Source organism: Gopherus evgoodei, chromosome 6 (assembly GCF_007399415.2).
Source record: "Gopherus evgoodei ecotype Sinaloan lineage chromosome 6, rGopEvg1_v1.p, whole genome shotgun sequence".
Classification (NCBI taxonomy): Eukaryota; Metazoa; Chordata; order Testudines; family Testudinidae; genus Gopherus; species Gopherus evgoodei.
In genome coordinates this window covers 46,212,121-46,239,496 of record NC_044327.1, presented here as the reverse complement: position 1 = coordinate 46,239,496, position 27,376 = coordinate 46,212,121, and the positions used below count along the sequence as shown (strand labels likewise).

Below are 27,376 nucleotides of genomic sequence, written 5' to 3'. Positions count from 1 at the left end.
AGCCAGGAGAGTTTTCATATTATGTTCAGAAATGATAACCTCTGATGTAGTAGTAAAAATATCTACACATCTCTAACACTTTTATGTTGGTTTCACTTCACTTTTAGGAATCACTTTGCTAGAAGTTCAATTGCTGCTGGTGGTCAGAAAGGAAAATCCTATTACACAATTACATTCACAGTGAACTTCCCACATAAGGATGATGTCTGCTACTTTGCTTACCACTATCCATATACGTATTCGACTTTAAGGGTGAGAGAATCCTTAAACTGGATTACTTGGATGTCCATTTATATAACTGTATCTCTTTCCATGAGAAAATGCTGATCGCTTCCAAATATTAGTTCATAGATACGAAAACAGTACATAAATGAAAACATATATGTTGAAAAGTAATAAAACACTTTCATCAAAAGTTCAAGTAAGAAAGGAATCAGTCTGTTGCAATATATGTAATAAGTTTTCTTGTTCTTTAGAACAAAAAACTTCAAGAAATTTGAAATTTCTTCATTTCCTCTATACAATGTCTGATAATTATAGAAATTACAGCTATATCAGTAATTGACTTAGATGTTCCCTTCTCTCCCCTCCCTCCCCCCAAAAGGCATTGAAAACACTGACAGCAGGAGAGTATGGATATAACTTGACAGATGGATATAACTCCTCTGTAAAGTTGCCTAGAATGACATTGTTTACCATGATCTAGATCTATCTCCCATTGAAGTCCATTGAGAGTTTTTCTATGCACTTTGGTGGGAATTTGATGAGGCATACATGGCTAAGATAGTATCAAATTTAGTCTAGGTTCTGTCTATTATATCTTATCTGTCTACTTGTACCTTGCTCATTATGGATGTATCTCAACTACTAAGGTTAAGATTACAAAGTATTAAAAAGGAAACGTTTTCAGGATAATGAATTGAGTGAAATTCGGGTATTGTGATGTTTTGTTGATGTTTGTAAAGCAAAGTGAGATGCTTAACTAGAATGGGCTGCATTGGTTATATTAACAAAAGCAGATCTGGGACTCAACATATTGTGATACAGCATGGCCAGAGGACAGCAGGAGAGGGTTAGAAGGGAGCCGTATCCCCTGTAAGGGGAAGAAAGTTTGCTATAGATTAACTAGAGCACCTGACACCAATTAGAGCAACTGCAGTCAGTCACATGATAAAAACCCATGCTTCAATCAGACAGTGTGGGAGTAGGAGCAGAAAGGATTGGTGTTGAAGCAGAGGACAGTTTGGAGAAGTGCTGCAGTGGGCTAAGAAGTCCTAGACCCTAGGTAAAGGGCACCTGGCTTGTGCAGAGGGAGGGCAGGAAGCCCCTCACAAGCTGAAGGGCAGGAGGGAGAAGGAGCCCAGGGGAAGGAACCATCAGTTCAAATGATTCACCACTATCCTCAGGGCCCCTGGGCCTGAGACCTGGAGTAGAGGGCGGGCCCAGGTCCGTCCCTCTCCACTCCCCTCCTCTAGGACACTAGTGGGGCAATTAATATTCCAATTTAGGGGCAAGAAATGGTGCCCTGAACCCCAACCAAAGAAAAGAGAGCGCGAGACCCATCATAATAGTGTCGGCAATTTGCCACAATATAGAATAGATCAACATTGAATGAGGCTGATCATTTGGGACCGTTCACAAACCAAGTGGCTGCTTCTTGAGGGAGTATCGTGGTTAAAAACAGAATCAAAGGGTGGCTCATAGAAGCAGTGCTCCAAAAAACAATTTAAAAAGACTCAAACTCTAGACAAAAGAAAACATTAGTCAGATATAGATGTAGTGGAAACCTGAAAGGTATTTCATGGCCAAAGTAGTGATGGGAGAATTATCTTCTATACCTGGAACAATAAAAATAAAATACTTAAATAAATCTTTATTTATCATATACAAAATTGCAAAGGACTTAAGTACCTTTTCATCATTTTGGGGATGAAGATGCATCTTCAGAAACTGGAATCCATGCACAACCCTCAGCAGATCTATTTTCGACAAGATACTCTGTGTGAGACACTGTCTGGGAACAGCTGCCCTTTAGTCACTATCACAGCCATGCCAGAGTCAAATTACTTTGAACATATCTGTCAGTTCAGTAAGTATAACTTCTCTCTGGTCCACTTAAAATTATGTAATATTAGCTCTTTCTAAAAACGTTAATGCTTCATTTGTCTGCAATTCTTGGTGTGTCTTTACTGTAAAATAGCAAAACTCAGTTATATTCATGAGATTACCACTTGTTGGTCTGCTCACATTTATAATTTTGCTTTTGTGTTTAACAATTCAAGCATCAGGTGGTGTTGTTTTGTTTGATTAAAGATAAATTTTGGACTGGCATGTTTTTTAAACATTTTTCTTTCTAAAAAAAAATAAGTACTCTGTCAATTGCCAAGCAAGATTTATTCTTATGCTAAACTTTTTTAATGTTATTTCAAGACAGTCCCTAATTCCTCATTCTTTAGTGTTCTTCATGATCTTATAGCAGGTTTTTTTAGCGCAAAAATGTATTTTCCGTGGAGCCCATTTCATAAACATTACATAAGGACTGCTGATTGTACCACCATATGGCCCCTAAAGCATCCCATTTTTTTTCTGAATTTCTCTCCTCTCTTCATAAGGGAATTTCAATTATATCACATAAGTTACCAATCATCAGTTCTTTTAACAGATGATGTTTATGTAGTTTTTTCATGTTTCATTAAATTTAAAATCCATTGAGGCACTTGTGTAACAATCAATATTTATAATAAAATCCTGTCATAAAGAATCCCGAATTCATGCGAATGCACTTTGAAAAATACTGTACATCACCATCCACCAACTCGAGCTATTTATTGTTTTCAAACTGTTGTTTTAATTTACTTGTTTTACATCTTGCAATTTTTGTGAATGCTTCTTTTAGGGAATCGTCCTTACATTTTCTTATCTGCTCGTGTGCATCCTGGAGAGACTAATGCAAGCTGGGTTATGAAGGGAACATTGGAATATCTTATGAGTAATAACCCCACTGCCCAGAGTTTACGAGAATCCTATATTTTTAAAATTGTCCCTATGCTCAACCCAGATGGTGTCATCAATGGAAAGTAAGTTAAACTCTGCTCACAAGTACAATTAATTAAAGATCTTTATGTATCTTGTAATAAAAACAATGTCGAAGTCTTAAAATAAAAATGCGTAGTTTTCCAGAATTAACACACAGTCAGTATTCAGGCTCGATTTTTTTTCATATTTGGGTTTTTAGTCTTTTCCAGTGGTTTGCTAACTAACAAAACTACTATAAACAAATCTTACTGACAAAATGTTTTCCTGATTTTCTTCAGTCAAACATGTGTACTAGTAATTTTAAGAGCCTCCATGATCCAGACTATGAACAACTTTCTTTTAAATGTAGGGTCTTTTATATGCTGTCTGTTTTGAGATGGCACTTTTTTCTAAGAATTAACTGGGGCTGGAAGTCGCAGCCCTGGGTACAAGCAATAACATGGAATTTAATAGGGAGGCTTATGCCAGTGAGAGTGGAAGAGGAAGTGCAACGTACATAGTGCTGGGGCCATAGACTCATCCATCGATGTCATGTGTACCAGGTATGCCACAAATTCATTGGAATGTTAGAACACTACTGCAGCACAGTTGTTGGAATGGAGGGCTAGCAATGAAGTAATTAAAGTATGAGCCAAATATGTAGCATAGGTTAAGGTTTATATACTGTAATGAATCCAGATTTCTCACAAAGCTGTCTTCTAGTACTTTTTTGTTGGTGAAGAATCAGTAGTGTAAATGTGTTCCTATATAAGAAGGTAATGCTGTCTCTGTGTCGATTTTCTTTGATTTTACTTTTAAAATATTGTGTTCTCAGGATAGTGTTTTTTGTAAATTGCACTTATAAAAATAAGTACCTTCACAAAACTTGCTTTTGCAGTATGGTTTTCCAGAACATATTTTATCATAGTTTTACATATACACATGTACCCCTCACAAATATCTCTTGGTAGAGCAATAGATAAGATGTGCTGTTTATCTGCCCTAAATTCTCAGCGTCTTAAAGTCCTCAGATTTCTGGCTTAAAGAACACCAGATTGACACAATTTTATATCTTAACTAAGCCTAATAACTAAAATAAGTTTTATACAAAGATATTTCAAATAATTGAAAATAAAGGTAAAAATCCAACAAATTTAACACATTCTCATCCAAAAATTAATAATCCTTACATCTAATGCAAGAAAAGATGATGGTTTATAATCTGTCTCAGATCGAAGGGTATTATGAAAGTCAATTCAGTATTCAAACACCTTGTCAAAAAAAGGACTAAAGCAGGGGAAAAACAATTCCCAATTTAATTCACTAAGGCTTAATCACAAGATTCCACACTACCATTCTTTATTATTAGTATCGTCCCCAAAGGGATGGTCACAGATGTTTCAATATCACTTTTAATAAAGACTTCTAGGAGAAGCTCAACTTACTACATTTGGCTACCAAGAATTTAGCTGGAATTAGTTTTCTGAGGTCAAATCTATAACTTCTGTTTAATTAGTAAACATGACAGCAGGTGTGACTACTTGCTCAGAAAGTTTCTTAAAGATGCTGATATGTGGCACATAAATAGCCCCTCTGGGCTTCACAGCTGCTCAGTTGTCCTCCACCCTGCTCCCAGCCATACTTACAGATACCCCAGCAAACAGTCACTGGTTTAAAAACTCATGTTAATGCATGAATGCCAAGGATATGTCTCTGCAGATTGAAAACCAAAAATGTAAAATAAAATACTTAAAATGTCTGTTACTTAAAATGAACTTGTTAAACTTACAGTACTGCTTAAGTCTTTCTGAAACATTGCTTGCTGTAGACACTGATCTTCCTGGTTTCTGTTAGTCTTCTGCTGGCTAGTTGGTCTCCTCTATGCTACCAGCCTTGCCTGTGACAGGTCTTGTATGTTGGCTGATGGTGGATTCCATATCCCTGTCAATTGTCAGTCAAAGCAGGGGTGGAGACAAAAGCCTTGCTTGAAGTCATGTGGCTTCTGGACTTGTGATGGTGTGTAAAGGGTACATGAGTTATCTTTGAAGCTACTATTTTAAAGGTTCACAAGCATGCTTTCTTCTTGATGATCTGAATAAGATTCCATTGAAGTTACCAGGCTTCCCATCCAGTTAGATTTGATTTGATTTGATTTGATCATCTTCATGGAGATCAGGATCTTTCCACAAATTAGCAAATTGTATGAAGAATTCTAGAAAAATTCAACAGATTCAGCAAATCTATCACTGAACATCACTGACAGTTAACTGTCTATTTAGCAGTTCCAAAAGATCAAATTGAGCAGACAGATTATGGTCACAAGATCATGAGCTAGACAAAAAGATTGAACAATAAAATCATTGACCATCTGAACAAAAATTTAAATTTAAAATGCTATTAATTTTTTAAAAATTAGAACTTATCAATTTTGAATTGAATTTGTTGACTTATCACACTTGTTCAAACATTCAGTTTTCTCAACAGATAATTTTACTTCCTCTAATCTCAGAGCAAGTAAGTAGGCAAATATCTTTAAATAAAAATTTACTTCCATATAATTTTTTGCTGATCCAAGTAAAATATATTAGTAACCACTAAATTAACTCTTCTGCAAGTAAAAGCATGTTGTTAATACAAACTGGAATTTAAATTTCACTTGACCGCACAAATTAAGTAGTTGTGTTACAGGCAAAACTTGAACTAGTGAGGGTAACTTTTAAAATAAAAGTGAGGTTATATTGTGAGACGTACATTTCTTTATAAATTTGTCTTTCATAGCCATCGCTGTTCTTTAAGTGGGGAGGATTTGAACAGACAGTGGCAAAACCCAAACCCAGACCTTCATCCCACAATTTACCATGCCAAGGGCTTGCTGCAATATTTGGCTGCTATAAAACGTTTGCCTCTGGTGAGTATGTATGTTTGCCCAAAATAGGCATTTCAAAATCATTTTAGCTTTTTGTATAGATACTGTCTCACTTTCTGTAAAAGAAAACACATTTATAGGTCCTTGCAACTGCTTCACATGCTTACAAATGTGAGCTGGAGGGTTTGTCAGAAATTTCTGGAACTATTTCCAGTTGTATTGAAGGAGAGCAGTCACTTTGGTTAATGCTGCAAAAATATTTAGTTACAACACTCTAGTTTTAATTCTTGAGCCTTTCGGTACTGCATATCTACCATTTGTTTGCAGATGTTGTTCAGTTAGAGGATGGAAAAAAGGCTCATGTTCTGAACATCAGAGTGGGTTTTTTTGGGGGGGGTGGGGGGTGTTGGTTAAGGCAGTTGTTGTAACAAAAACAGTTGAATTCAGAAAGTTTTAGATGTGCTGCTTTGCTAGGTTTGAAATTTTCTTTGGAAATGGCTTAGTTTTATGTACTCAAACAGCAATTTGGAACATGTGCAATATGTCTAAACTTCATGTTGCTACTTATATTGTACAATATATGTGCATAACTACGTAAGCCCCCAGTCCTGCCAGAATGTATGCATATACTTAATATTATGCTTGAGAGTCATCACTTTGAAACCAATGAAATGTCCTTGCAGAATCAGGACCCAAGGGACAAATCATGGTTTCCATATAGGGTTTAATATGGAAGGGAGAGATGGAATAACTTTAAATTATCTGATGCTGTAGCCTGCTTTAAAACATTGCTTTTATTTCTCCATTTTTTGTAGGTTTACTGTGATTATCATGGTCATTCTCGTAAAAAGAATGTATTCATGTATGGCTGCAGCATCAAAGAGACGGTGTGGCACACTAATGTTAGCGCTGCCTCTTGTGACCTGATTGAGGACCTTGGTTATAGGGTGAGTAAAAGTTAAACCTTCAAGTAAGTTGTGAGAGTGTAATTATATCTTGATTTCCTCATGTTGTTACTTCTGACCCCCACAAGTAAGAACAATGTTGATCTGGTCTAAAATTAAAAAGTGTATGTACTTGCGCTTTGTCAAATTATTCATCCACAATAAGTAGTGGTGTTTGCTTGTCCCTAGGCAATGCCATTCTCTAGGTACAGGAGATGGTGTGGGGCATCTGCAGCATCCGACAATTTATGCTTTGGGATTTGTGCAGTAAGACACACGTAGGTGCACAGATAGCTGTTACTGATTAATATAATTTACTCATAATGTTGGATCTAAACTGGAAAGTAACGTTTGATTGCTTTTACTTTTCTCTCTCTGAAAAGCGCCATGGACAGCTTTGTTTCCTTGTTTATGCTGTTCTCAAACCTGAGCGACGCTGTCATGGTGTCATAAACAGATAGCTAAGGGTTAATGTCTCTTTCATCTGGAAAGGGGTAACAAAAAACACCTGACCAGAGGACCAATCAGGAAACAAGACTTTTTCAAATCTGGGTGGAGGGAAGTTTTGGGTGTGAGTTCTTTGTTCTTTGGTTTGTGCCTGTGGCCTTTCGGCTCTGAGAGTGATTTTTCTATCTCCTGCCTTTCTAATCTTCTGTTTCCAAGTTGTAAGAACAAGGATAGTAAGACAATAGGTTTATATTGTTTTCTTTTGTATTTACATGTGTGTAGTTGCTGGAATGTGTTAAATTGTATTCTTTTTGGATAAGGCTGTTTATTCATTTTTTTCCTTTAAGCAATTGACCCTGTATATTGTCATCTTATTACAGAGACTATTTTTAATGTCTTTTTCTTTCTTTTTTCATATAAAGCTTTCTTTTTAAGACCTGTTGGAGTTTTTCTTTAGTGGGGACTCCAGGGAATTGAGTCTGCAGCTCATCAGGGAATTGGTGGGAGGAAGAAGTCAAGGGGAAAATCTCTTTGTGTAAGATTTACTAAGCCTGACTTTGCATACCCTCTGGGTGAGGGGGAGAGAATAGATCTCTCGGTACTTGTGTTTCCAGGACTGGAAGCAGGGAAACTTCTAGGGTCGTCCAGGGAGGGGAGCCTGGGAGGAAGTAACAAGGAAACAAGGGGAGGAGGTTATTTCCCTTTGTTGTAAGACTCAAGGCATCTGAGTCTTGGGGTCCCCCAGAGAAGGTTTTGGGGAGACCACAGTGAGCTAGGCACTGTTTAATTCCTAGCTGGTGGCAGCCATACCAGGTCCAAGCTGGTAACTAAGCTTGGAGGTTTTCATGCTAACACCCATATTTCGGACGCTAAGGTCCAGATCTGGGAAAAAATGTTATGACACATGGTATAAAGTATGATTACAGTGTCCCTCTGCAATTTGCATGCACAGTACAAAAACAATTCCGTGACTTCCATAATATGTAACAGATTATTTTTTCAGACATTTTTCAAATAACTTCCACAACTTTGTGTACACACTGTGCTGCTATACAACATCTATGCCCACTTAAAACTATCACTATTTTTATGTTTGTGAATGTTCTTGAATATGTAATAGAATAATAGTATTCAGATATAAAAGAACAGGTATATCATTTTGTTTACCTTTTAAAAAAGTCAGTTATAGTATAGATATAATTACCTCAGTATTTGTAGCATTGTGTATGCTTCCCTACTTTCTCATATACACAGGATACCTCAGAAATATTACACATACGAAGAAACATTATTTAATTGGTTTAATTATCTAAGACAATTTGGAAGTGTAAGGGTGACTTCTGTAGTGGGGAAAAAAACAACTGAGTAAACTTCTGAAAACAGAAAAGCATTCTGGAATCTAGGAAGATATTTGGATAAAGTAATCAGTAATGTGATACTTAACCTGTAGCACTTGAGCTACCTATGGTTCTAACAGAGTCCAGGGATCTAATTATAGCTCTTCTTTCTCTGCCTAGCTTCATGCAAAGTTAATAGAGTGCCAGTCAAAGGAGTACTCTTTTATATGTCAGGGAGTGCCAAACACTTGGATTAGATCACTGTCATGTAGCCAGGAAGGGAAAACAAAGAAAAACACCTTGTTCCCTCTGAGAAGGAGGGATATAGACAAGAGAGTCAACAGTCATAAAATAATGGCAAATAATCACTCATTTGACACAGCTGATTGTTTGTTTTATTTTTATTCTTCTAATTAAACAAGACAAAAAAGTATTTCATTAAACAAAAATGAAAGAATTAATTCAGCTTTTCAAAACAACATTATTATTAACTGGGCTAACAAACTAAGCAATATTTTAGTAGCTTTTTGTGAAAAATGTTAAGCTATTAACAGAATTATGAACACTTTTCCATATTTTAGTATAGCAAACACTTTTGTCGTACACTTTATTCACTTCATTGATGGAATTAGATCAGTTATTACAATCAAGGCTAGTAGCAGTGCCTATTATTAAGGCTGCTGAACACTTCTCATTGTTAGATCCTGTTTTCACTTGCTTACAAAACTTTACCCATTCGATTTGAAATTTTCCATGAGGATCTCTGCCTCATTCTTAATTATTTTGGAAAATTTCAGACTGAAGAGTTGAGCCATTTTTGATAATGAAGCTAGGGAAAATAAATTCTGCTCATACTAAATTTGCAAACTTCCCCCACCCCCCCTTAGAAACTCCTATGCAGGAGTCGAGTCGTAAAATTAGGGGATGGCCTTTGTGTCAAGGATGTGACTTTTTCTAATCCCCCTGAAAATCCACCCAAGTTATAAACCTCGGAAAGAGTGCAATTTGCTAGATTTGCTAGAGCTTCACAACTAAATTCCCAGAAGATTCCATGAGCACTAAGCATGCTCCAGTCTGAGGCTGTGAGGAGATGAACAGAACTGTCTGTAATTGTGACTCTGGGTTGCTGCAGCCTGTGCAAGGTCCAGACCCTGGAACAGAGAGCAGGGTAACTCTCTGGCTCTATGCCCCTCCTGCTGGCACCTAGGTAGCATGGAAGAGGCACTTGATCTGAATGCAGAGGGAGCAAGAGCTAGACCTGGTGGGAGATTGGGAATGGGGGGAAGGGGAAGGAATAGACTGGAATAAGGAGCCTGGGGAAGAGTGGGGATTGGGACTGGAGACTGGTAGGGTTAGGATATGAGGGGAAAACTAGGAGTTGGGGTGGAGGAAGTCTACAGTTGGCTGAGTAACGAGAATCTGACTGGGAGCTGGGTGAGAGAAGATTGGGACTAGGAGCCAGTGGATTGGAGGAGACTGAGACCCAACTAGGAGCCAGTGGGAATACTGGCACTGTCTGGGCAAAGAGACAAACTGGAAACACTAAATAGTTGCTCATTATGTGAGCACCATTCATCTTGTGCACTGAAGGGGGTAGAGGTCCTGTGGAAAAAGTAGTATATGATCATGTAGTTAGACTGTTTCATACTGCATGCGCACAAGGGGCTGTATTAAGGTTGCATGGATAGCCTTAATTCTGGAAATTCCAAAATTTGAGTGCTTGATTTTGCAGCCATAATGTTCTTTTAATGTAATTTTTGCTGTATAATATTTCCCAGTATGTTTAGTGCATAAATCTATTTGATAAGGATTTTTAAATTAAGAGTTCAGAATAACCTTTTTTGCACAGTCGCAATGACTGTAAAATAATCTTTCCTGAAAATAAGCTGCTTATTGTGTAGTTTCACTGCCACCTTGTGGCAATCACAAATATATACAGTTTTTTTCTTTGTTACTTTGAGGACGACTTTTTTTTTTTTTTTTTTTTTTAAAGGAGGCCCAGTATCTGCACCTGTTTGCATACCTACTTTTTTCTTCACAGTTATGCTCACCGATCAGGTGACTGCACTTGTTAGATTCATAACTAGCCATTTACCTGTACAAACAGTTATGCGTGCTTTTTGGTGCTCAGACGTGTTTAAAAAAAAAAATTCCAACTGCTACTGGATTGTTTCCCTTACAATTTCTTAGCTGGTTGATTATTTACAATTTCCTTATCCACCTCAGTCACTTAAATCCTGTCTACACTATGAAATTTCAGATACTTGCACCAGTTTTAGTAACAATATAAGTATTGTTATAGACTAGCCTCTTGAATTTTTTGACAAGGGCTGAAATTTCTAAGCCGAGTCTATATCAGTGCTTGAACCATTTGTTAATGAAAATGGGTACAGAAATTTTTATAGAAGTGCAGTGTCCATATCGCTAGAAATGGAGAGAGTCGTCCTATTGTATGGCCGAACAAATTAAAATAAGTTGAAAACATAACTTTTTTGCATCTTATCGCATGCAGCAACATATTTTTGACTGACGTGAAATCATTTCTCTGAACTTTCCAAGAGTGAAGGATAAGGGTCAAAAAGAAAAAGACCTGCAAGTGAACAGCTGAAGTTAGTGTAATATTTTTCAGCTACAGAAGAATTGAAGATACCAAATACTGTTTAGCACTTACACCAAAACCTCATATTTTAAATGTACATATAACAACAGTTGAGGTTTATAGAGTGAGTTGTTATCTCTGGCATAATTTAATACAGCTGCTCCCAGTTTTCTTATTTTTAAGGACAGATGCCTAAGGCGATCACCTGATATTTGATATGCTATTCTATTAGGTAGGATTTTCAAATCATGTATGAAAATCGCTCTCAAGCCTCCTTGTTTAAATAAACCTGTCATAAACAGATGGTTACGGGTTATTGCCTCTTTTACCTGTAAAGGGTTAAAAAGTTCACCTAGCCTAGCTAACACCTGACCAGAGGAACCAATGGGGGAACAAGATGTTTCAAAAGGAAGGAGGGAAGTTTTTCCTTTGTTTACAGTTTCAGTTTCAGGCAGAGTGAAAAAGATCAAGGAACCAGACTCTTATCAGAGTAGTAAGTTTTAGAAAGGAATAAATAGGTTTATGTTTTTCTTTGTAACCAGTCTTATGCAATTAGAGGTAGAATCAAATTGGGTATTTGGGTATTTTTTTGTGTAACTAAATTTGTGCCCAGGGGAACATCCTCTGTGTTTTGAATCTGTTTGTAAGAGTAGCTGGTATGCTAATCTGTCCCAGAGGGTTTTCTTTTACCTTTCTTTTCTTTAATTAAAAGCCTTTTTCTTAATACCTGATTGATTTTTTCCTTGTTTTTAGATCCAAGGGGATTGGATCTGGACTCACCAGGGAATTGGTGAAGGAGTCTCTCAAGGCTACTCAGTGGGGGGGACGGTTTTGGGGGGAAAGGGAGTGATCCAGACACTGAAAATTCTGGATGGTGGCAGTGATACCAGATCGAAGCTAGTAATTAAACTTAGAAGTGTCCATGCAGGTCCCCACATCTGTACCCTAAAGTTCAGAGTGGGGAAGGAACCTTGACAAAACCCTACATCAAAATTATTTCCTAAGTGGCATAATCCCAATGCAGTTTATCTATATAATGTACTCAGTGCTTCAGAGCACTGGGCTGAAATGTTGCTGAATAGTCTCTTCATAATAGTGCCTTTTTACGTACCTTTTTACTCTAGCAATTTTGACTATTGCTTGTAGTTTTAGTTAGAAAACTACAAATGATAGCATCTGAATAAGTCACCAAGTCCATACCAAGTTGATGTGCTGTACGTATGAAAAACAGAGGAATTAATTTAAAGGCACATTTTTCAAATAAAGCCCCGGTTCAACATAAGCCTGATCCAAAGCTTTTTGAAGGCTATGGAAAGACTCCAGTTGACTTCATTGGGCTTTGGATCAGGCCCAAATGCTTACACATGTTAACTTCAGGCCTATCCCTATTCAGCAAAGCACACATGGTAAACTTGCACTGACTTTAAATTTTAGAATTAAACGCACATAGTTAAGTGTTTTGGTCCCCAATCTAGCAAACAATTGAAACATGTACATATACACTTAAGCCGGTGAATAGTTCTGTTAAAGTTGAATTTATTCACATGCTTTAAAGTTAAACATACACTTAAGTGCTTTGCTGAATCAATGTCAGAAATACTATCTAGTATTTTAAAATACAGAACTTCCTATACGTTAGACTATTGAAACTGAATATTAATCTAAATTACATTTCCCTTTTGCACTTCACTCAGCTGCAATAACAGGACCACCCAGAGGTGGGGAGGCAATTTGCCCCGGGGCCCCCAGAGGAGTTTTTCGGGGCCCCTTCACTCGCTCCATGGGCCTGGGAAAACTCTCACGGGGCCTGGGCTCTTGGAGCTTCTTCCGCTCCGAGTCTTCAGCAGCGGGGAGTCCTTCTGCTCAAGGACCCGCAGCCGAAGTGCCTCGAAGACCCGCGGCGAGGGGTCCTTCTGCCCTGGGACCTGCCGCCAAAGTTCCAGGTCTTCGGCGGCAATTCGACGGCGGGAGTTCCCCGCAGAGGAAGACGCCAGGCCCCCTGAATCCTCTGGGCGGCCCTGTGCAACAATAAAACCAAATTAGTCATGCATATAGTCAAATCTTTTTTCTACTAGACATTTAATGTTCTATTTTTTATTCACTTGACTCACATGCTATTTTAATAACTGGGTTGCAAACGCTACCAGGGAACTTTTGAAGGTGGGGGAAGAATGAATCAGTTGGGGTTCTTGGCACTTTTTAATAATGAAAACATTACTTTGGATGGATTTTGCAAACTTTTTTTTTTTTTTTTTTAAACTGGAATTTGAGATCTGAACTGTCTGATTAATATACTGCGCTTTCACATTTTCGTAAAAACAAATTGAGTCTCTTTCAAATTACTATCCTATAGACTCTTCCTAAGATTCTTAGTCAGATTGCCCCAACATTCAGCATGAGCAGCTGCAGTTTTGTAGTGGAAAAGTCCAAGGAATCGACAGCGCGTGTAGTTGTCTGGAGAGAGATAGGAGTACAAAGGAGCTACACAATGGAGAGCACGTTATGTGGCTGCGATCAGGGAAAATATAAGGTAAAAAAACTAGATGAAGTGAAAGCCTGTGTGTGGATTGAGTTTACCATTTACATTTATATCACTTTCCAAAACCCAGCTTGTCTCCTTTTAAAAAAGGTGCGTGAACATCCTGCTATAGGGCTTTTTACATTATAGTGTGCAAATCAGTCTATTTCAATATAATGTAGATTCCTTCATTATTTTTTTGGATCTGTCATTCTAAAAATGTAATATGTATGTTCTGTTGATTGTCCATATTAACAAGTCTATTAATAATTGAGTAAATAAAAATATTTGTGGTTGAAATTTTAAATCTACAAATGAAGAAATTCATGGTTTTTACTGTAACAGTTATTTTATCAGTTACCAGTACACTGAACTATTTTAAAAGCGACCTCTTGGATACATGACCATTAACCAACTTTTGCAATGGGGGGAGGGAGCTCTCCTCTTGGTACAATCTGGAGTGATCCACCAGACATTAGGTAATGCTGCCTCCAGAATTCTCCCCTATGGCAGCAGGAGGAAGCAGATAAAGCCAAATATTTTCATGCTATTTTAGCAGCTCGCTGTTCAACAGTGAATAAAAGTAGTTAAATTTGCCTCCTTTCCCGCCTCCTCCCCCAACTTGGGGACTTGTCTTTTGAAATTTAATTTTCTTCAAAAGTATCTCAGCAGTTCTGGATGAGAATCAGGACCAGCCTGTGTTTCCAGTGCTGCGCAAGCCTATTTCCCTATGCCCTTTTTGTGAAGCACTTACCCAGCAATCAACAGTTGAATAGTACTAAAAAGTACAACCAGTAGAAAATAGTGGATGACCTGAAGCCTCATTCATCTTCTTTCCCTTGCCACAGTGCCTCAAACATTGCTGCAGGCTGAAACAGAAAGGCAAGCTGAAGCAGGCTTAGAAAGTAAATAACCCCTGAATGCCAAAACATCCCACACAGTAGCTTCTCCTGTTTGCAAGCAGACCTCAGCCATGTTGAACAGGCGGACCAGAAGGCTGCAAACAAGGAAGACAGTAGACAGTGAGGTATAATTATCCTATTCCAGCACACCAAACTAGGCTCTCTTGGCCTATTGACAGAGCACACACCTCAGCAGGCTTCTCAGTAGGCCCATATAGAGTACATTAATTCCTACTTCGTACTAGGTACACAAGTGTCCCTATGATAGGTTAGTTCCAAACTATTTCCTGACTACCTTCTGTGGTCCTGAGGTGGGGATGCTCTTAGTGTTCCTATTGGTAATAGTGCATCCAGGAGTCCCACAGACCAAAAATCTTCAGAATACGTTTTAAATAGATAGGGTAAAGTATGGGATGCCAAACTGAAACTTAAGAAAATTAACTTCCAAAGTACCTCAGATCAGTCCTCAGGTAAAAAAAGAGTACAAATTAAATGGAAAATCTATCCAGATGAGTCATACTGAGAAATCAGTTATCCAGAAAGGAAAACACCTTCATGCTTATTACAAACCAACCAAGAAGATCAAATGCCTGCACAATAATCTTTTCTTTGGAGTCAGTGCAATGAGAGAGATTTCCATCTTCCTACGAAGGCAAAGAGGACATCTGGGATGCCAGCCCTCTAGAAATGCCCACACTCTCGTAATGAGAAGGAAATAATGAGATTCATCTGGCAGCTTAAGATCAATTGATTAGAACAAGAAAGAGGCAAAAGTCTTCCAAGAAAAAGTACAAAAAGTGTGTTCATCATCTAACTTGTCTTCTATTGAGAAACGAGTGATGTCAGTGTGACAGGTTGGATCACAGAACTCCCTCTTGGGAGCTGCCACCCAATGTGCCAAGATTACTTCTACCCCTGCCCTTCCCTGCCAGCTTAGGACTCCAGCACCCTGTCTTGCTGAGCCAGGCACTCCCGTCTGCTCTAGCAAAGACCCAGGGTCTGAATTACTTGCGCCAAAGCTGCAGATTTACCTGAAAGCAGCTAACAGAAGTGTTCCTGGCTTTAACACTCAGATGCCCAACTCCCAGTGGGGTCTAAACTCAAATAAATCCGTTTTACCCGGTATAAAGCTTATACAGGGTAAACTCATAAATTGTTTGCCCTCTATAACACTGATAGAGAGAGATGCACAGTTGTTTGCTCCCCCAGGTATCAATACATACTCTGAGTTAATTAATAAGTAAAAAGTGATTTTATTAAATACAGAAAGGTAAACTTTAAGTGGTTCCAAGTAATAACAGAGAGAACAAAGGAAGTCACCAAGCAAAATAAAATGAAATGTGCAAATCTATGTCTAATCAAACTGAATACAGATAATCTCACCCTCAGAGATGCTTCAGTAAGTTTTTCCTTCAGACTGAACACCTTCCAGGCCTGGGCACAATTCTTTCCCCTGGTACAGCTCTTGTTCCAGCTCCGGTGGTAGCTAGGGGACTCTTCATGATGGCTCCACCCCCTGTTCTGTTCCACCCATTTATATATATTTTGCATAAGGCGGGAATCCTTTGTCCCTTTCTGGGTTCCCACCCCTTCCTTCTCAATGAAAAGACACCAAGTTAAGAATGGATACCAGTTCAGGTGACATGATCACATGACTTCATTGCCCACTTGCCAGCACACACGTATACAGGAAGACTTACAGGTAAAACACAGTCATCTGCAGACAATTGTCCTGGTTAATGGGAGTCATCAAGATTTCAAACCACCATTAATGGCCCACACTTTGCATAATTACAATAGGCCCTCAGAGTTATATTTCATATTTCTAGTTTCAGATACAAGCGTGGTCCATTTATACAAATAGGATGGTCACACTAGTAGATTATAAGCTTTGTAATGATACCTTACAAGAGACCTTTTGTATGAAGCATATTCCAGTTGCATTATATTGACTCATTAGCATATTTTTGTAAAACCATATAGACTGCAGCATCACGATCAAGATTTCAGTTGAATGAAGTAATGGTAGAAACATAGAGAAAATTCTCCAAATGGATCCCCAGTGTATTCTCCAAATGTATCCAAGTGCTGAAAAAGGAAATTATCTTTCTAAAAAGAGGAAAGATCTTAACAGCTCAGACCAAGGCAGACACATTCCCTCAAATATCTGAAAGGCAGACACATTCCTTCAAATATCTGAAAAGTATGATCTTCCTCCTCTCATAACTTTAGAAGCATCACCAAATTCAAGTGTGAGTATCTATTAAAGCTTAAAGAGGCACATTCAAAAATTCTGTCCTGTGTTGAGGGAAAGGATGGAGTATCCTTGCCAGGAATAATGCAGAAGTAGCTTCCCTGGTAAAGAAGATGGGTATCCCATCAGAATATGAATTTTTACTCTGAAACCCCACTAATAGGAAGGTGGAATCCTCAGTCAGGAAGTCTTGTCCATTTTATTTGAAGCTTTCTTATCTGAAGTTGAAATAATTCTTGAGAGAAGTGTGTCTGGAGACAACCTTGTTTTAGCTGATTCAGTGAATTATCTGCAGTGTGTAGCTAGATCCATGGTCACAGATATTGCTAGAGTTATCTGGGCATGGAAAACGAATGCCTAAGCAAAGCAACTAATGACCATGTCTGAATGCTCTGGATGAAAGCTATTCAAAGAGCCACTGTGTAAGATGGTTATTTAAGCAATAGCAGGAGGAAAACTACCTGCCTTCAGTAACTTCAAGAAATTCTAAAAAGGTCATTTAATCTGAACTGCAGACATTGCTCCTTTTCATACTGGCAAATACAATTGACAGATCATAAACACTCTCTCAGGAATATGGCTTCACTATTATTGGTAGAAAATTCTTAAGGTCTGGGAGTCATAATACAAACTCAGAAAATGGAAGGATTTTAAAGAGGAGGCAAAGATTCTTTGAACAATAGAAGTCCTTCTATGTAAATGACACCCAAATTAAGCTCTTGAAGATGCTCGTATTTTACATCAGCCTATTCTGACTAAGGTTCTGAGAACAGTGTGAGTGGGAGGGAGAGCACATGACCTAGAAATACTATCTGACTGGTCCAGGAGCCCCTTGTTTTCCAGTATTGGACATGGCAATGGAACCCCTGGTGAACATACCATTATAGGAAGACTCTTCTCTGCCAAAGGCAATCCTCCTCCTGGCCCCTGGTATCTTGAAACCATTTGCTTGAAATCTGAGGGCCAACAACAAAGTAAAAAGGATTATTCATCCAAAGCAGTCTCCACCTTAGTTATAGCAAAGAAAAATTCATCTAGCATATTAAATGCCACATTTGAAAGAAAAAATAATATACATTTGTAAAGAACGGAGTATAGTGTAAGACTTCATCTAGCCCAGATTCTGCACATCCAAAATTACCTCCAGACAGCTGAGCCTGGGTTTGAGAAACTCGATAATGATTATAAGCAGGGCTTTGGAGCTGTGCTCTGGCTCCGCTCCGGCTCCAGGCAAAAACCTGCAGCTCCACTGCTCCGGAGCTGATCCGTGCTTCAGCTCCGGGCTCCGCTCCAAAGCCCTGATTGTAAAAATTGTATGTAATAACAATTGCAAAAATTCAAAGGATCTGATTGCAGAACAGACATTTATTTCCCTGCATCCTTTAAACTAAACTAAACTGTACTTTGCTCCATCAACATCCATATGAAACAATCTTTGCTGACTGAAGCAGACTTTTGAGCCCATCACTTCCTAGAAATCAAGAGAGTATTCACTGTAGCAATAATTTTGGACTGAAAAATTTCAAAGTTTAGCAATTGTGCAATACTGCTCTATGAAAGAGTGAAGTATGATAGTTTTTATTCATTCTTCATGAATTATTAAAATGAATTATGTATTCATTTATTCTTGGTAAGAAATAATTTTGTCAGTTAGTTTTTAAACAAATTTGGTGTATTTTACTGAATTTTATACACCTGGAATATACTCATTTTTTTTCATTCTGACAGAACTTCCTGAAAAAAATTCTTTTATATTAAAATTTAAATACTATAAAATTCAGTTTCTGTGAAAAATGACTTAATATTCAACTGTTCTTCCTTTCCATTAATGAATTACAGAAGACCAATAAACTGTGATTTAGGAATCTATGATCTCTCTTCAGTGCAACATGTGTAACCCCCATTTGCATTGATGGGAATTAAGCTCCGGCACAGAGAGCAGAATATACCTCTGAGATACTGAAGTCTTCTAGAAATGGCCGTTCTATCCAAGATGAAAATTAACCTTTTAGTTTTGTAAATTACTGCTTTCTAAGCATTTATGTAAAAATTCTTGTCTGCATTTCACAGCTAATTTGGAGAAAACTATTTTAAAATGTAACAAGGAATACTGGAATGTGGTTATAAGCTAATAGAGTGTTAAGCTAATAGAGTGTATTTGCCTTTTATTTCATGCATAGGGGTTACAAATAGGGACACGAGAACTGGAAGAGATGGGAGCCAAATTCTGTGTTGGCTTACTGCGTTTGAAAAGACTGACCTCTCCACTGGAATTCAATCTGCCTTCTTGCCTCCTTGACATTGAAAATGAGTTGATTGAATCAAGCTGTAAAGTAACAAGGTAAAAAAAAGAAATGAATTGCATTTGTCTTTCTAAAGACATAAATTGTCCATACAGTGTCTAAAACATTAAAAGATCAGGCAAAAGCTTACACAAATGAAGGTTTTAAAAATGTTTAGAATGTGTTATTGTCACAAGTGTCATGTACATTATTAAATGTTGAAAGGTTTTATTATTTCACATTTTAAAAAATAGGTTTAACTGACTCCATTTGAAGCAAACTGGAATATCAGATAGCTTGAGAGAACAAAAAAAACAAATTGGTAATTATGAGCCAGATTTGTTGGTGTAAACTTGTACAGCTCCATTGACTTCTGTGCCAGTTTACCCCAGTGGAGGATTTGGTTCCATAAGTCTAATTCATCTTGGGACTGTATTCTTCAGTCATTGTTTACTATCAGTAAGAGGTCTGTGTGGAAGTGTTAATGGATAATACCTAGGAATGTTTGTACGGTTCAGTGGAGGTGCTATAATTGATATTTTATTGAAGTGAATTAGTATGAGGGACGTTAACTTCACAATTCTGCTGTTTTTGTGTTTTGACACTAGACAATTCCATCTAAGATTGGGTTGCCAGAATAGTACTACAATAGCTTACATTGAGCTGGTTTCTCTTTGCAAGAGAGACACACACACTTGCTTTCAGTTTTAAACAAAAATATTGCAGAATACAGCAAAAATGTGGCAAAAACTTGAAACTATAGAAACTTGATCTGCGCCTCTCCCTCCCAATGATTTTCCCTCCTGTCCCTGGGATTGGGACAGTCACTTGAAGAATCTTGTTGAATATATTTCAATAAGAGGCTTGCAATTTTCTGTAAGCAAACCGTCATAGTAACAGATTCTGTGCCTGACAATCTCTGTAGGGGAAAGGTGCAGTTCTTCCATCCCTTAATTAGGGCACACAGGGTGAGATGCTATTCTGACTTTGCTAAGAGTCTTAGCAAATGCCCATTGAGTTATGCCCATTATAAATAAAGACTAGCTTTTAAATTCTTCCTTCCTCCCATCCCCAGCTGTAGCATGGATTACTAGAGACAAACTAGTTTTGGAGGTTGTCTAATAAAATTTGTTAAGAAAAGTCTGAAGTTTGATTAGGTTCATTTCTTTTTATTTTAAAATGTCTGTCTTCCCCATCTCTTATCTTCCCATAATTCAGAAACCACTAAATGGAGTTTCCTCAAACTTTCTATTCTTAGCTACAGCTTAGAGGAAAATATTTTGGACAGCTTTATCCCAAACAATACTTTTTCATGAAAAGAAATTATAACAGAAATATATTAACATTTAATTATAGCTTTTGTGAAAGCTGTAACTGCTGCTTACCTAGTGGTTTTTATTCAAGGGTCTCAAAGTGCTTTACAGTTTAAATCCTGCAATATCCCTTTGAGGTAGGGACATATTTTATAATTACAACCATTTTACAGATGGGTAAACTGAAACATAGGGGTTAAGTGATGTTTTACCCACAGTTGCACAGAAATCCGTGGAAGAGGTTTTCATATGGAAGTACGTGTGGCGTTTAGTTCATGTATTATGAAACTTCTCTTGTTTTACTCTGTTTAAAAATGTAGTTTTTTTTTTTAAATAATCAGTACTTACACAATCCTAAAGTAACAATAACCTTATAACCAGTTTAAATCACTGCAGTATAATTTGACATGTAAATGATGTCACTTTGAGTAAACGTTAATAAATGTGTGAAGAAAAAGCATTTGAGTAGTCTGTTACTCTGTAGCTTTGAGATGTGTTTTCCTTCGTGAAATATTCTCTGCAGATCCTTCTTATAGGAATTTGTATGCTGTGCCTCACAATCAATGGAATTATTTAAAGCAATAAACTATTAGGAGGTATGTGTATGGCTCACGAGTTAAAGAATACTTTTTCCCATTAATGGTCTTTCTCCACCTGCTAAGCAAAAGCTGTCACAAAACATTGCTTTTCATCTCTTGTTTTGATTGGTGCCTTTTTAATAAATAAAATAAATAGTAAGTTATATAAAGGCTATTAATAGTTTTGTAGTAATTTTCAATATTTTTAGTCCATCTAAGGTTTCACTTCTATTCAAACTATCAAAATGGTGCATCTCAAAGTACTTGGATTTTTTAAAAAAATGCTTTTTGCAATAGTTGCAGGGTTATCTCTGACTAGACATGTTAGACACCTGAGGTGAAGGCAATGATTTCAAGAGGGATAGTCTTTCAATTTTTTACCAGTTTACTATTACCAAACCACTAACTAATGATTTCATTTGTTTGCTAAATTTATAGTGGAATCTGAAGCTAGTTATATGAAGGAACAAAGGAGGCAAACTTAAAAGCGACTGGTATTCTCTGATTATATTGCCTCTCCGATTCCAACAGACCCTCCTTTCTCTTATTTGGAGAATTTATGTACTTTAGTGAGGTAAAGAGAAACTGAAGACAGGTAGTGGAAGGACAGGCTTTTCTTAACTGTGATTTGAAGTGGTCAGACCAGTGGGTCAGTTTGTGCATACCACCTGCCTGTTTATGGCTTTAAACAATTCCACGGATCATAAGATACATGATGTTCTACAGTATGAGTCTGCAGAAGTAATGTAAAACCTTCCTCTGAGCTCACTCAAAGTGGTTACAGTTTGAGGTGGATGAGACCAAGGATGTTAGGTCATTGACAACAAGTAGAGATTAGGAAAAGAAAAGGAGGATTATTGCGGGGAGATATTCGGAAGGAGATGAGAGGTGATAGGTCCCCAGGGAATGGGAGACTGTTCTAGGGGCCAGCTAGATAGAAGGCAGAAAGTAGAGAGAGTAAACAATAAGGAGTGTCAGGTGACAGGAGCAGAAGAGGGCGTTAGTAGTGCCATTGTGAATAGACTGGAGGAGAGAGATGTAAAAGGTCAGGTCAGGAAGAATGCTGTATTAGCAAGATGATAGAGTACCATGTTATACTTGAGGGTTTTAGCAGTGGGAACAGTGAAGAGGAAGGGCGGACTTGATATGCTTATGTAAAAAGACTTAGCAGAAGATAAAGGGAGAAACCAAAGACTATTACATAGAGGTTCCAAGTGTGAGAGGCAGGAGGGATAGCAAAGCTGTCTAGAGTGGTAGAGAAGGGAGATAGAAAAGAGTGATAAGTAGAAAAGGGTGTTCAATTTCAGGGAGAGTGAATTTGATGTAGTACTGGGGTATCCAAAAAAAGATGTCTGAGAAACATTTGAGATGGCAGACTAGACGGGGGAAAGAAATAGATTTGGTTTGAGACTCACCTGCCGTGATATCTCTCTTGTGCAACTACTTAGGACTGACAAAAACTGGTGATTAGCTGGGAGTGAACATCAAATTGAGATGAAGCAGAACTGTACTCCAGTGTCCCCAACAGTACTGAATAGTCTATTAAAACAAGAGGTTGCCTAATATAATTTCTTGCACAGGATTCACTGTAGTTGGTATCTGAATCAATGGGAGTGTATGTGCTGATCAAGAGTAGAGGCAGGGCTGGCTTCAGGCACCAGCATTCCAAGCTGGTGCCTGGGGCAGCAATCTGCAAGGGGCGGCAGTCCCTTTTGTTTTGCCCCCAAGCAGCGCGCCGAATTGCTGCCGTGGACAGCGGGGCAGTCTGTGTGCCCTTAGGGCTGCACGCACTTTTCCGCGGCGGCAGCAATTTGGCAGCAGCTTCTATGTTTAGCTGTCCACGGTGGCTTCAGCTAAACATAGAAGCTGCCGCCAAATTGCCGCCACTGCAGAAACGCGCCTGCCGCCCTAAGGGCACACAGACTGCTGCCGCCGCCCACAGCGGCAATTCGGTGTGCTGCTTGGGGCGGCGAAAACTGTAGAGCCGGCCCTGAGTAGAGGGATCACAAGAGAACAAAGGCAGCGTGCTCCACTGGATAATTCTGCCTTATCTATTTAAATATTAAATTTAGCGACTATTTGTTTATACAGTATTGTTTGTATAGTGGCCACCATGACGTGGCCTTGATTTCAGTTGAGGTCGCTAGGCATGACCATAATATTAACAGTAATAGCAGTATCCAAAAAGTCAGAAACAGAAAAAGGGAAGAGAATATAGGATCAAATAAAGAAGTAGTCAGCAAGGTGAGAAGCCACAGAAGTTCAGTGTCTTCCTGGCTAGTGCACAATGCCTTTTCTGTGCCATCAAGATCTCTTGCAGGCTGGTGAGGAGGGAGGGAATTCATCCTTTTGATGGAAACCGGCTGCCCTCCTCAACCTCCCTTTGCGGATCAAGCCAGTGGAGGACTGCGTATTATTTTCAACAAAATACAGTACCTGTTTGTTTAAACAATTTAAACTTAATAAGATTTTAAATTTACAGAAACAATATAAATCATATCTTCCATGATGTTTGCTTAATTGTGTAACACAGAGAAAGGGTTAGGACACAATTGCATGACCTGAAGAGTAGAGTTAATTGCAGCTACAAAACACATTAGAACAGTAGGTCACTGGAAAGGTCATTTAGTCTTTGTCCATGTAAACCCACAGAGTGGCAAATGATATTTACAGTCTGTCAGTTTCTAGTTATTGTGCAGTTACATCCATACATACAACCTGTTAGAAGTTTGAGGTTTACTTTCCTTTGAACAGAATGCATTTAAATCAGGAGATAATTAAAGAAAGATAAACCGCTTCAATAAAATGAAACAGTAATGTTTTTATGTTTGGGATGCCTTTATTTATTCTATTTAATTTTAAGTGGTCGCTCTATTTATAACTGACATAATTTCTACAGAAAACATCTTGTAAGATTTTCAGGAGATTAAAAGTGCAATTGAGTGTGTTGGCTGTAACCTCTAAAACATCTGAAATGATTCTTTGCGTATGTTTTCACTGCATGTTAAGCATGGGGTAAAAAATTGCAGGGTTAGTTAACCCATGATAGTCTAATTTATCAGTATGTGACCCCATGTAATGTACTGTCACTTCCTCCACCTTATTCCTGTGAGCATTCTGCACTAAAAAAATAAAAATTCTGCACACAACATTTTAAAATTCTGTATAATTCTGCACATTTTATTTGTCAAATAAATGTGGAGGCTCCAGCATGGCATTGGGGAGCACAGGCCACTGATTGCGCAGAGGTGGGAGATCACTCTGTAGCTTCCCCCGGGACATGGACTCAGCAGTGAAGCTGCACCCAACCCTGACACAGCGCAAGGACCGGGCCTGCCCCAAAAATACCCCAGAGCCCTGCCCCTGTGTCCCAGGTGCGGGCAGGCAGGCTTAGCAAGGCAGGATCCAAGCATGGAGGAGCTTAATGGGGGGGGGGGGGGGATCCAGGTATGGGTTGAAAGGGTTCTGTGTGGGGCAATCTGGGTGCGCGAGGCTCAGTAGGGGATCCACGTGTGGAGTGGATCTGGATGCACAGGGGCTTCTTGCGGGGTTCTGGGTGCCATAGTAATGGGACTCTGCAAGGGGGTCCAGGTGAAGGTGGTTAGAGCTTAGCAAAAGGAGTGTCTGGGTGTGGGGGTGGGGAATAGAGCTCGGCAGGGCGTCTGGGTGTGGAGGGCTCAGTGGTGGGGTCCAGATGCTGGGGGAGTGGAGCTCATTGGGGTGGGGATCCAGATGCAGCTGGTTGGGGCTTGGTATGGTAAGGGTGCGGGTGGCTTGTCAGGGTGGTCCAGGTGCAGGGGAAATGGGGCTCATCAGAGAGGTTCTGAGTGCAGAGGGGGTGAGACTTGGCGGGAGGGTCTGGGTGTGAGAGGGGTCTGTATGCACAGGGGTTGGGCAGAGGGGGGAGCAACTCCCTGTGGAGTGATCCCTCCCCCTGTAACTGAGGAGCTGGCACAGGGTAAGAGCCCCAGTCCTGCCCCCTGCCCCACAGTGATTTACCTCTCTACCCGCTGCCTTGGGCACCGAAAACATACTGCTGAGGGGTGGGGGTGGGTGTCACATGACTGCTCTTGTGGCTTCCTTTTGCTTTCCAATCAGAAAGGCATTTTTCTGCGGGAAAGCAAAGAAATCTGTGGGGGACATCAATTCTGTGCAGAATTCCCCAAGGAGTACCACCTGCACTGGCTCTGTATCTGACTGTGACAAACAACACAGTTATCTGGGTGCATATTGCAAAATGTATAGCAACACAACTCTGTTGCTCTACACTTGCACTCGCAGGGTGTTATGGTGTTGTACCAATTATATTAGACCAGTAAAAACCAGCAGGATCTTATTAAAGGGGACAAGGCAAAGATGCCACATTTATTATGATAACAATTTGATTTATCACTAATAACTAATATCTTAATTCTTATACACACACATTATACCTAATACCTATACACACACACAAACACACATCCATCGGATGTTCTGCAGCTGCTGCATAGTTACCAGTCCTGAAGATACCTTAAGTTCATGGCTTGATTTTGCAGCTTGGGTTCGTAGCTTGTGGCGGCTAACTGGCCAGGAAAGCCAGGCACAAGGACAAGCTGGATCTCTGTTGGGCAGGCACTGATGTCCTTCCATGTTGGCAACAGAATGTTACCCAGAGTCTCTCATCTCACCCTTCTTTTTTATAGGCTTTTAGTTTGGATTCAAAGTCTATAGGTCTTGCTGTGTCACGCTGCCTCTAGGTTTAGATTGATCACCCATCAATTGCAGGCGTGACTTTCAGCCTTGAACCTGGCTTTGATCTTCCTTCTGTTGTTCTGTTGTCCTTTTCTTTTTAGGGTGGATGCTTCTTACTTTGTTTAGGGCTGTTGTCTAGGTCTTCAGCCGTTGGTATTTGAACTTTATCTCATCAGGACAGGCTGGGGCTGGAGGTTGATTCCGTCATCCATACATACCTCATTCACACATCTAAACTAAACTAATAAGATTACAGCAGGGTTTGCAAAAATGAAGGTTGGAGGAAGCTTTTACAAAATGGAGTGAGTGTTTTAAAATGGGGTTTGAATTACAATATGGAACAGAAGTTACAGTGTAGGCAAGTGTAGTGAATGGTGAACAGAAGTTACATTAATAAAGTGAACTATTAAAAACAATTTCATTTATCAGTTCTACAATGGGGCAATTTGTCTGCTCACTCCAGGAGTTGTGGGAGGCGGTTTAACTGAGAGAACACACATGCTTTGTTTTAGATATAGCAAATACTAATCAGAAGAGGAACTGAAATGAACTAAAATGATATAGAAAAACATGAATCAAATGAAAGCAGCCATTGATTACAAAATAACTATTCTCAAGATATGCATGGTAAGAAAAGAGGAGAAAGGAAAGTTCTTTTAAAACCTTGCATTTTTCTAACTTCGTTTAGCTTTAAATGACAAAAAGTCATAGCCAACTAATTGACTATACTTGTGGTTCAATATTAAGAATGTTCAAGAGACTAAATAACCAAACTCAGCCAGATTTATTGGCTAAAGATAAAGTAATACAGTACAGGAAAGAGTGTTAATCCATTACCAGTCCTTCCCAGGAGGCAGTCTCACAGTAGGTTTGATTCACCTTACACAGAAGATGTGCTTCCCAAAAGCCCCCTTAAACTCGACATTTTATAGATGGCTGTTTACAAGTTACAGAACACTGTTCACCATCCTTAACGTTTAATTGGCCAGATTGTGCTAGTTTTGTCTTTGGTGCCTCCCTGTACTTTCTGATCTTTTGTTTGAATATTAAATTCCAAATGCTGAAAGGCATGAAGATACTCCCTAACAGAGAATATTCATACATTTATATTATTCATACGTACACGACGTTGCACCTTAAGACTAGTCCATCTAGTTTTTGACAGGTGTTGTATTTGCTTAAGCTATTCTTGTCCCTGGGCATCCTAGGATGTATGCCTTAGCTTAAGAGTGCAAGAATAATCACAGTACAGTTTAGCATGATTACCCGCCCCCCGCCTCCCCACACTCATTATAATACAATGGGCATAATACATATTAATGCATTGTGTGTGTGTGTAACCTACATACATTGGCTGACAACCTTCAAAATAGGCTAACAAAGGCCATGTCTACATCTAAAATTTTGCAGCGCTGGTTGTTACAGCTGTATTAGTACAGCTGTATAGGGCCAGCGCTGCAGAGTGGCCACACTTACAGCAACCAGCGCTGCAAGTGGTGTTAGATGTGGCCACACTGCAGCGCTGTTGGGCGGCTTCAAGGGGGGTTCGGGAAACGCGAGAGCAAACCAGGGAAGGAGACCAGCTTC

At 39.0% G+C, this 27,376-nt stretch overlaps 1 protein-coding gene across 7 annotated transcripts in view; it reads left to right on the top strand.

Moving 5' to 3' along the window:
- Window positions 1-27,376, top strand: part of AGTPBP1 (ATP/GTP binding protein 1) — a 167,671-nt gene that overhangs the window by 117,866 nt on the left and 22,429 nt on the right. For 6 of the 7 annotated variants that reach the window (XM_030567724.1, XM_030567720.1, XM_030567721.1 and 3 more), the window contains 7 exons: window positions 108-252; window positions 1,936-2,089; window positions 2,897-3,077; window positions 5,794-5,923; window positions 6,697-6,828; window positions 13,562-13,738; window positions 19,063-19,223. In XM_030567724.1, coding sequence (XP_030423584.1) covers window positions 108-252; window positions 1,936-2,089; window positions 2,897-3,077; window positions 5,794-5,923; window positions 6,697-6,828; window positions 13,562-13,738; window positions 19,063-19,223 — 1,080 coding nt within the window. The remainder of the gene's footprint in view (window positions 1-107; window positions 253-1,935; window positions 2,090-2,896; window positions 3,078-5,793; window positions 5,924-6,696; window positions 6,829-13,561; window positions 13,739-19,062; window positions 19,224-27,376) is intronic. The other variant, XM_030567725.1, reaches the window with a different exon arrangement.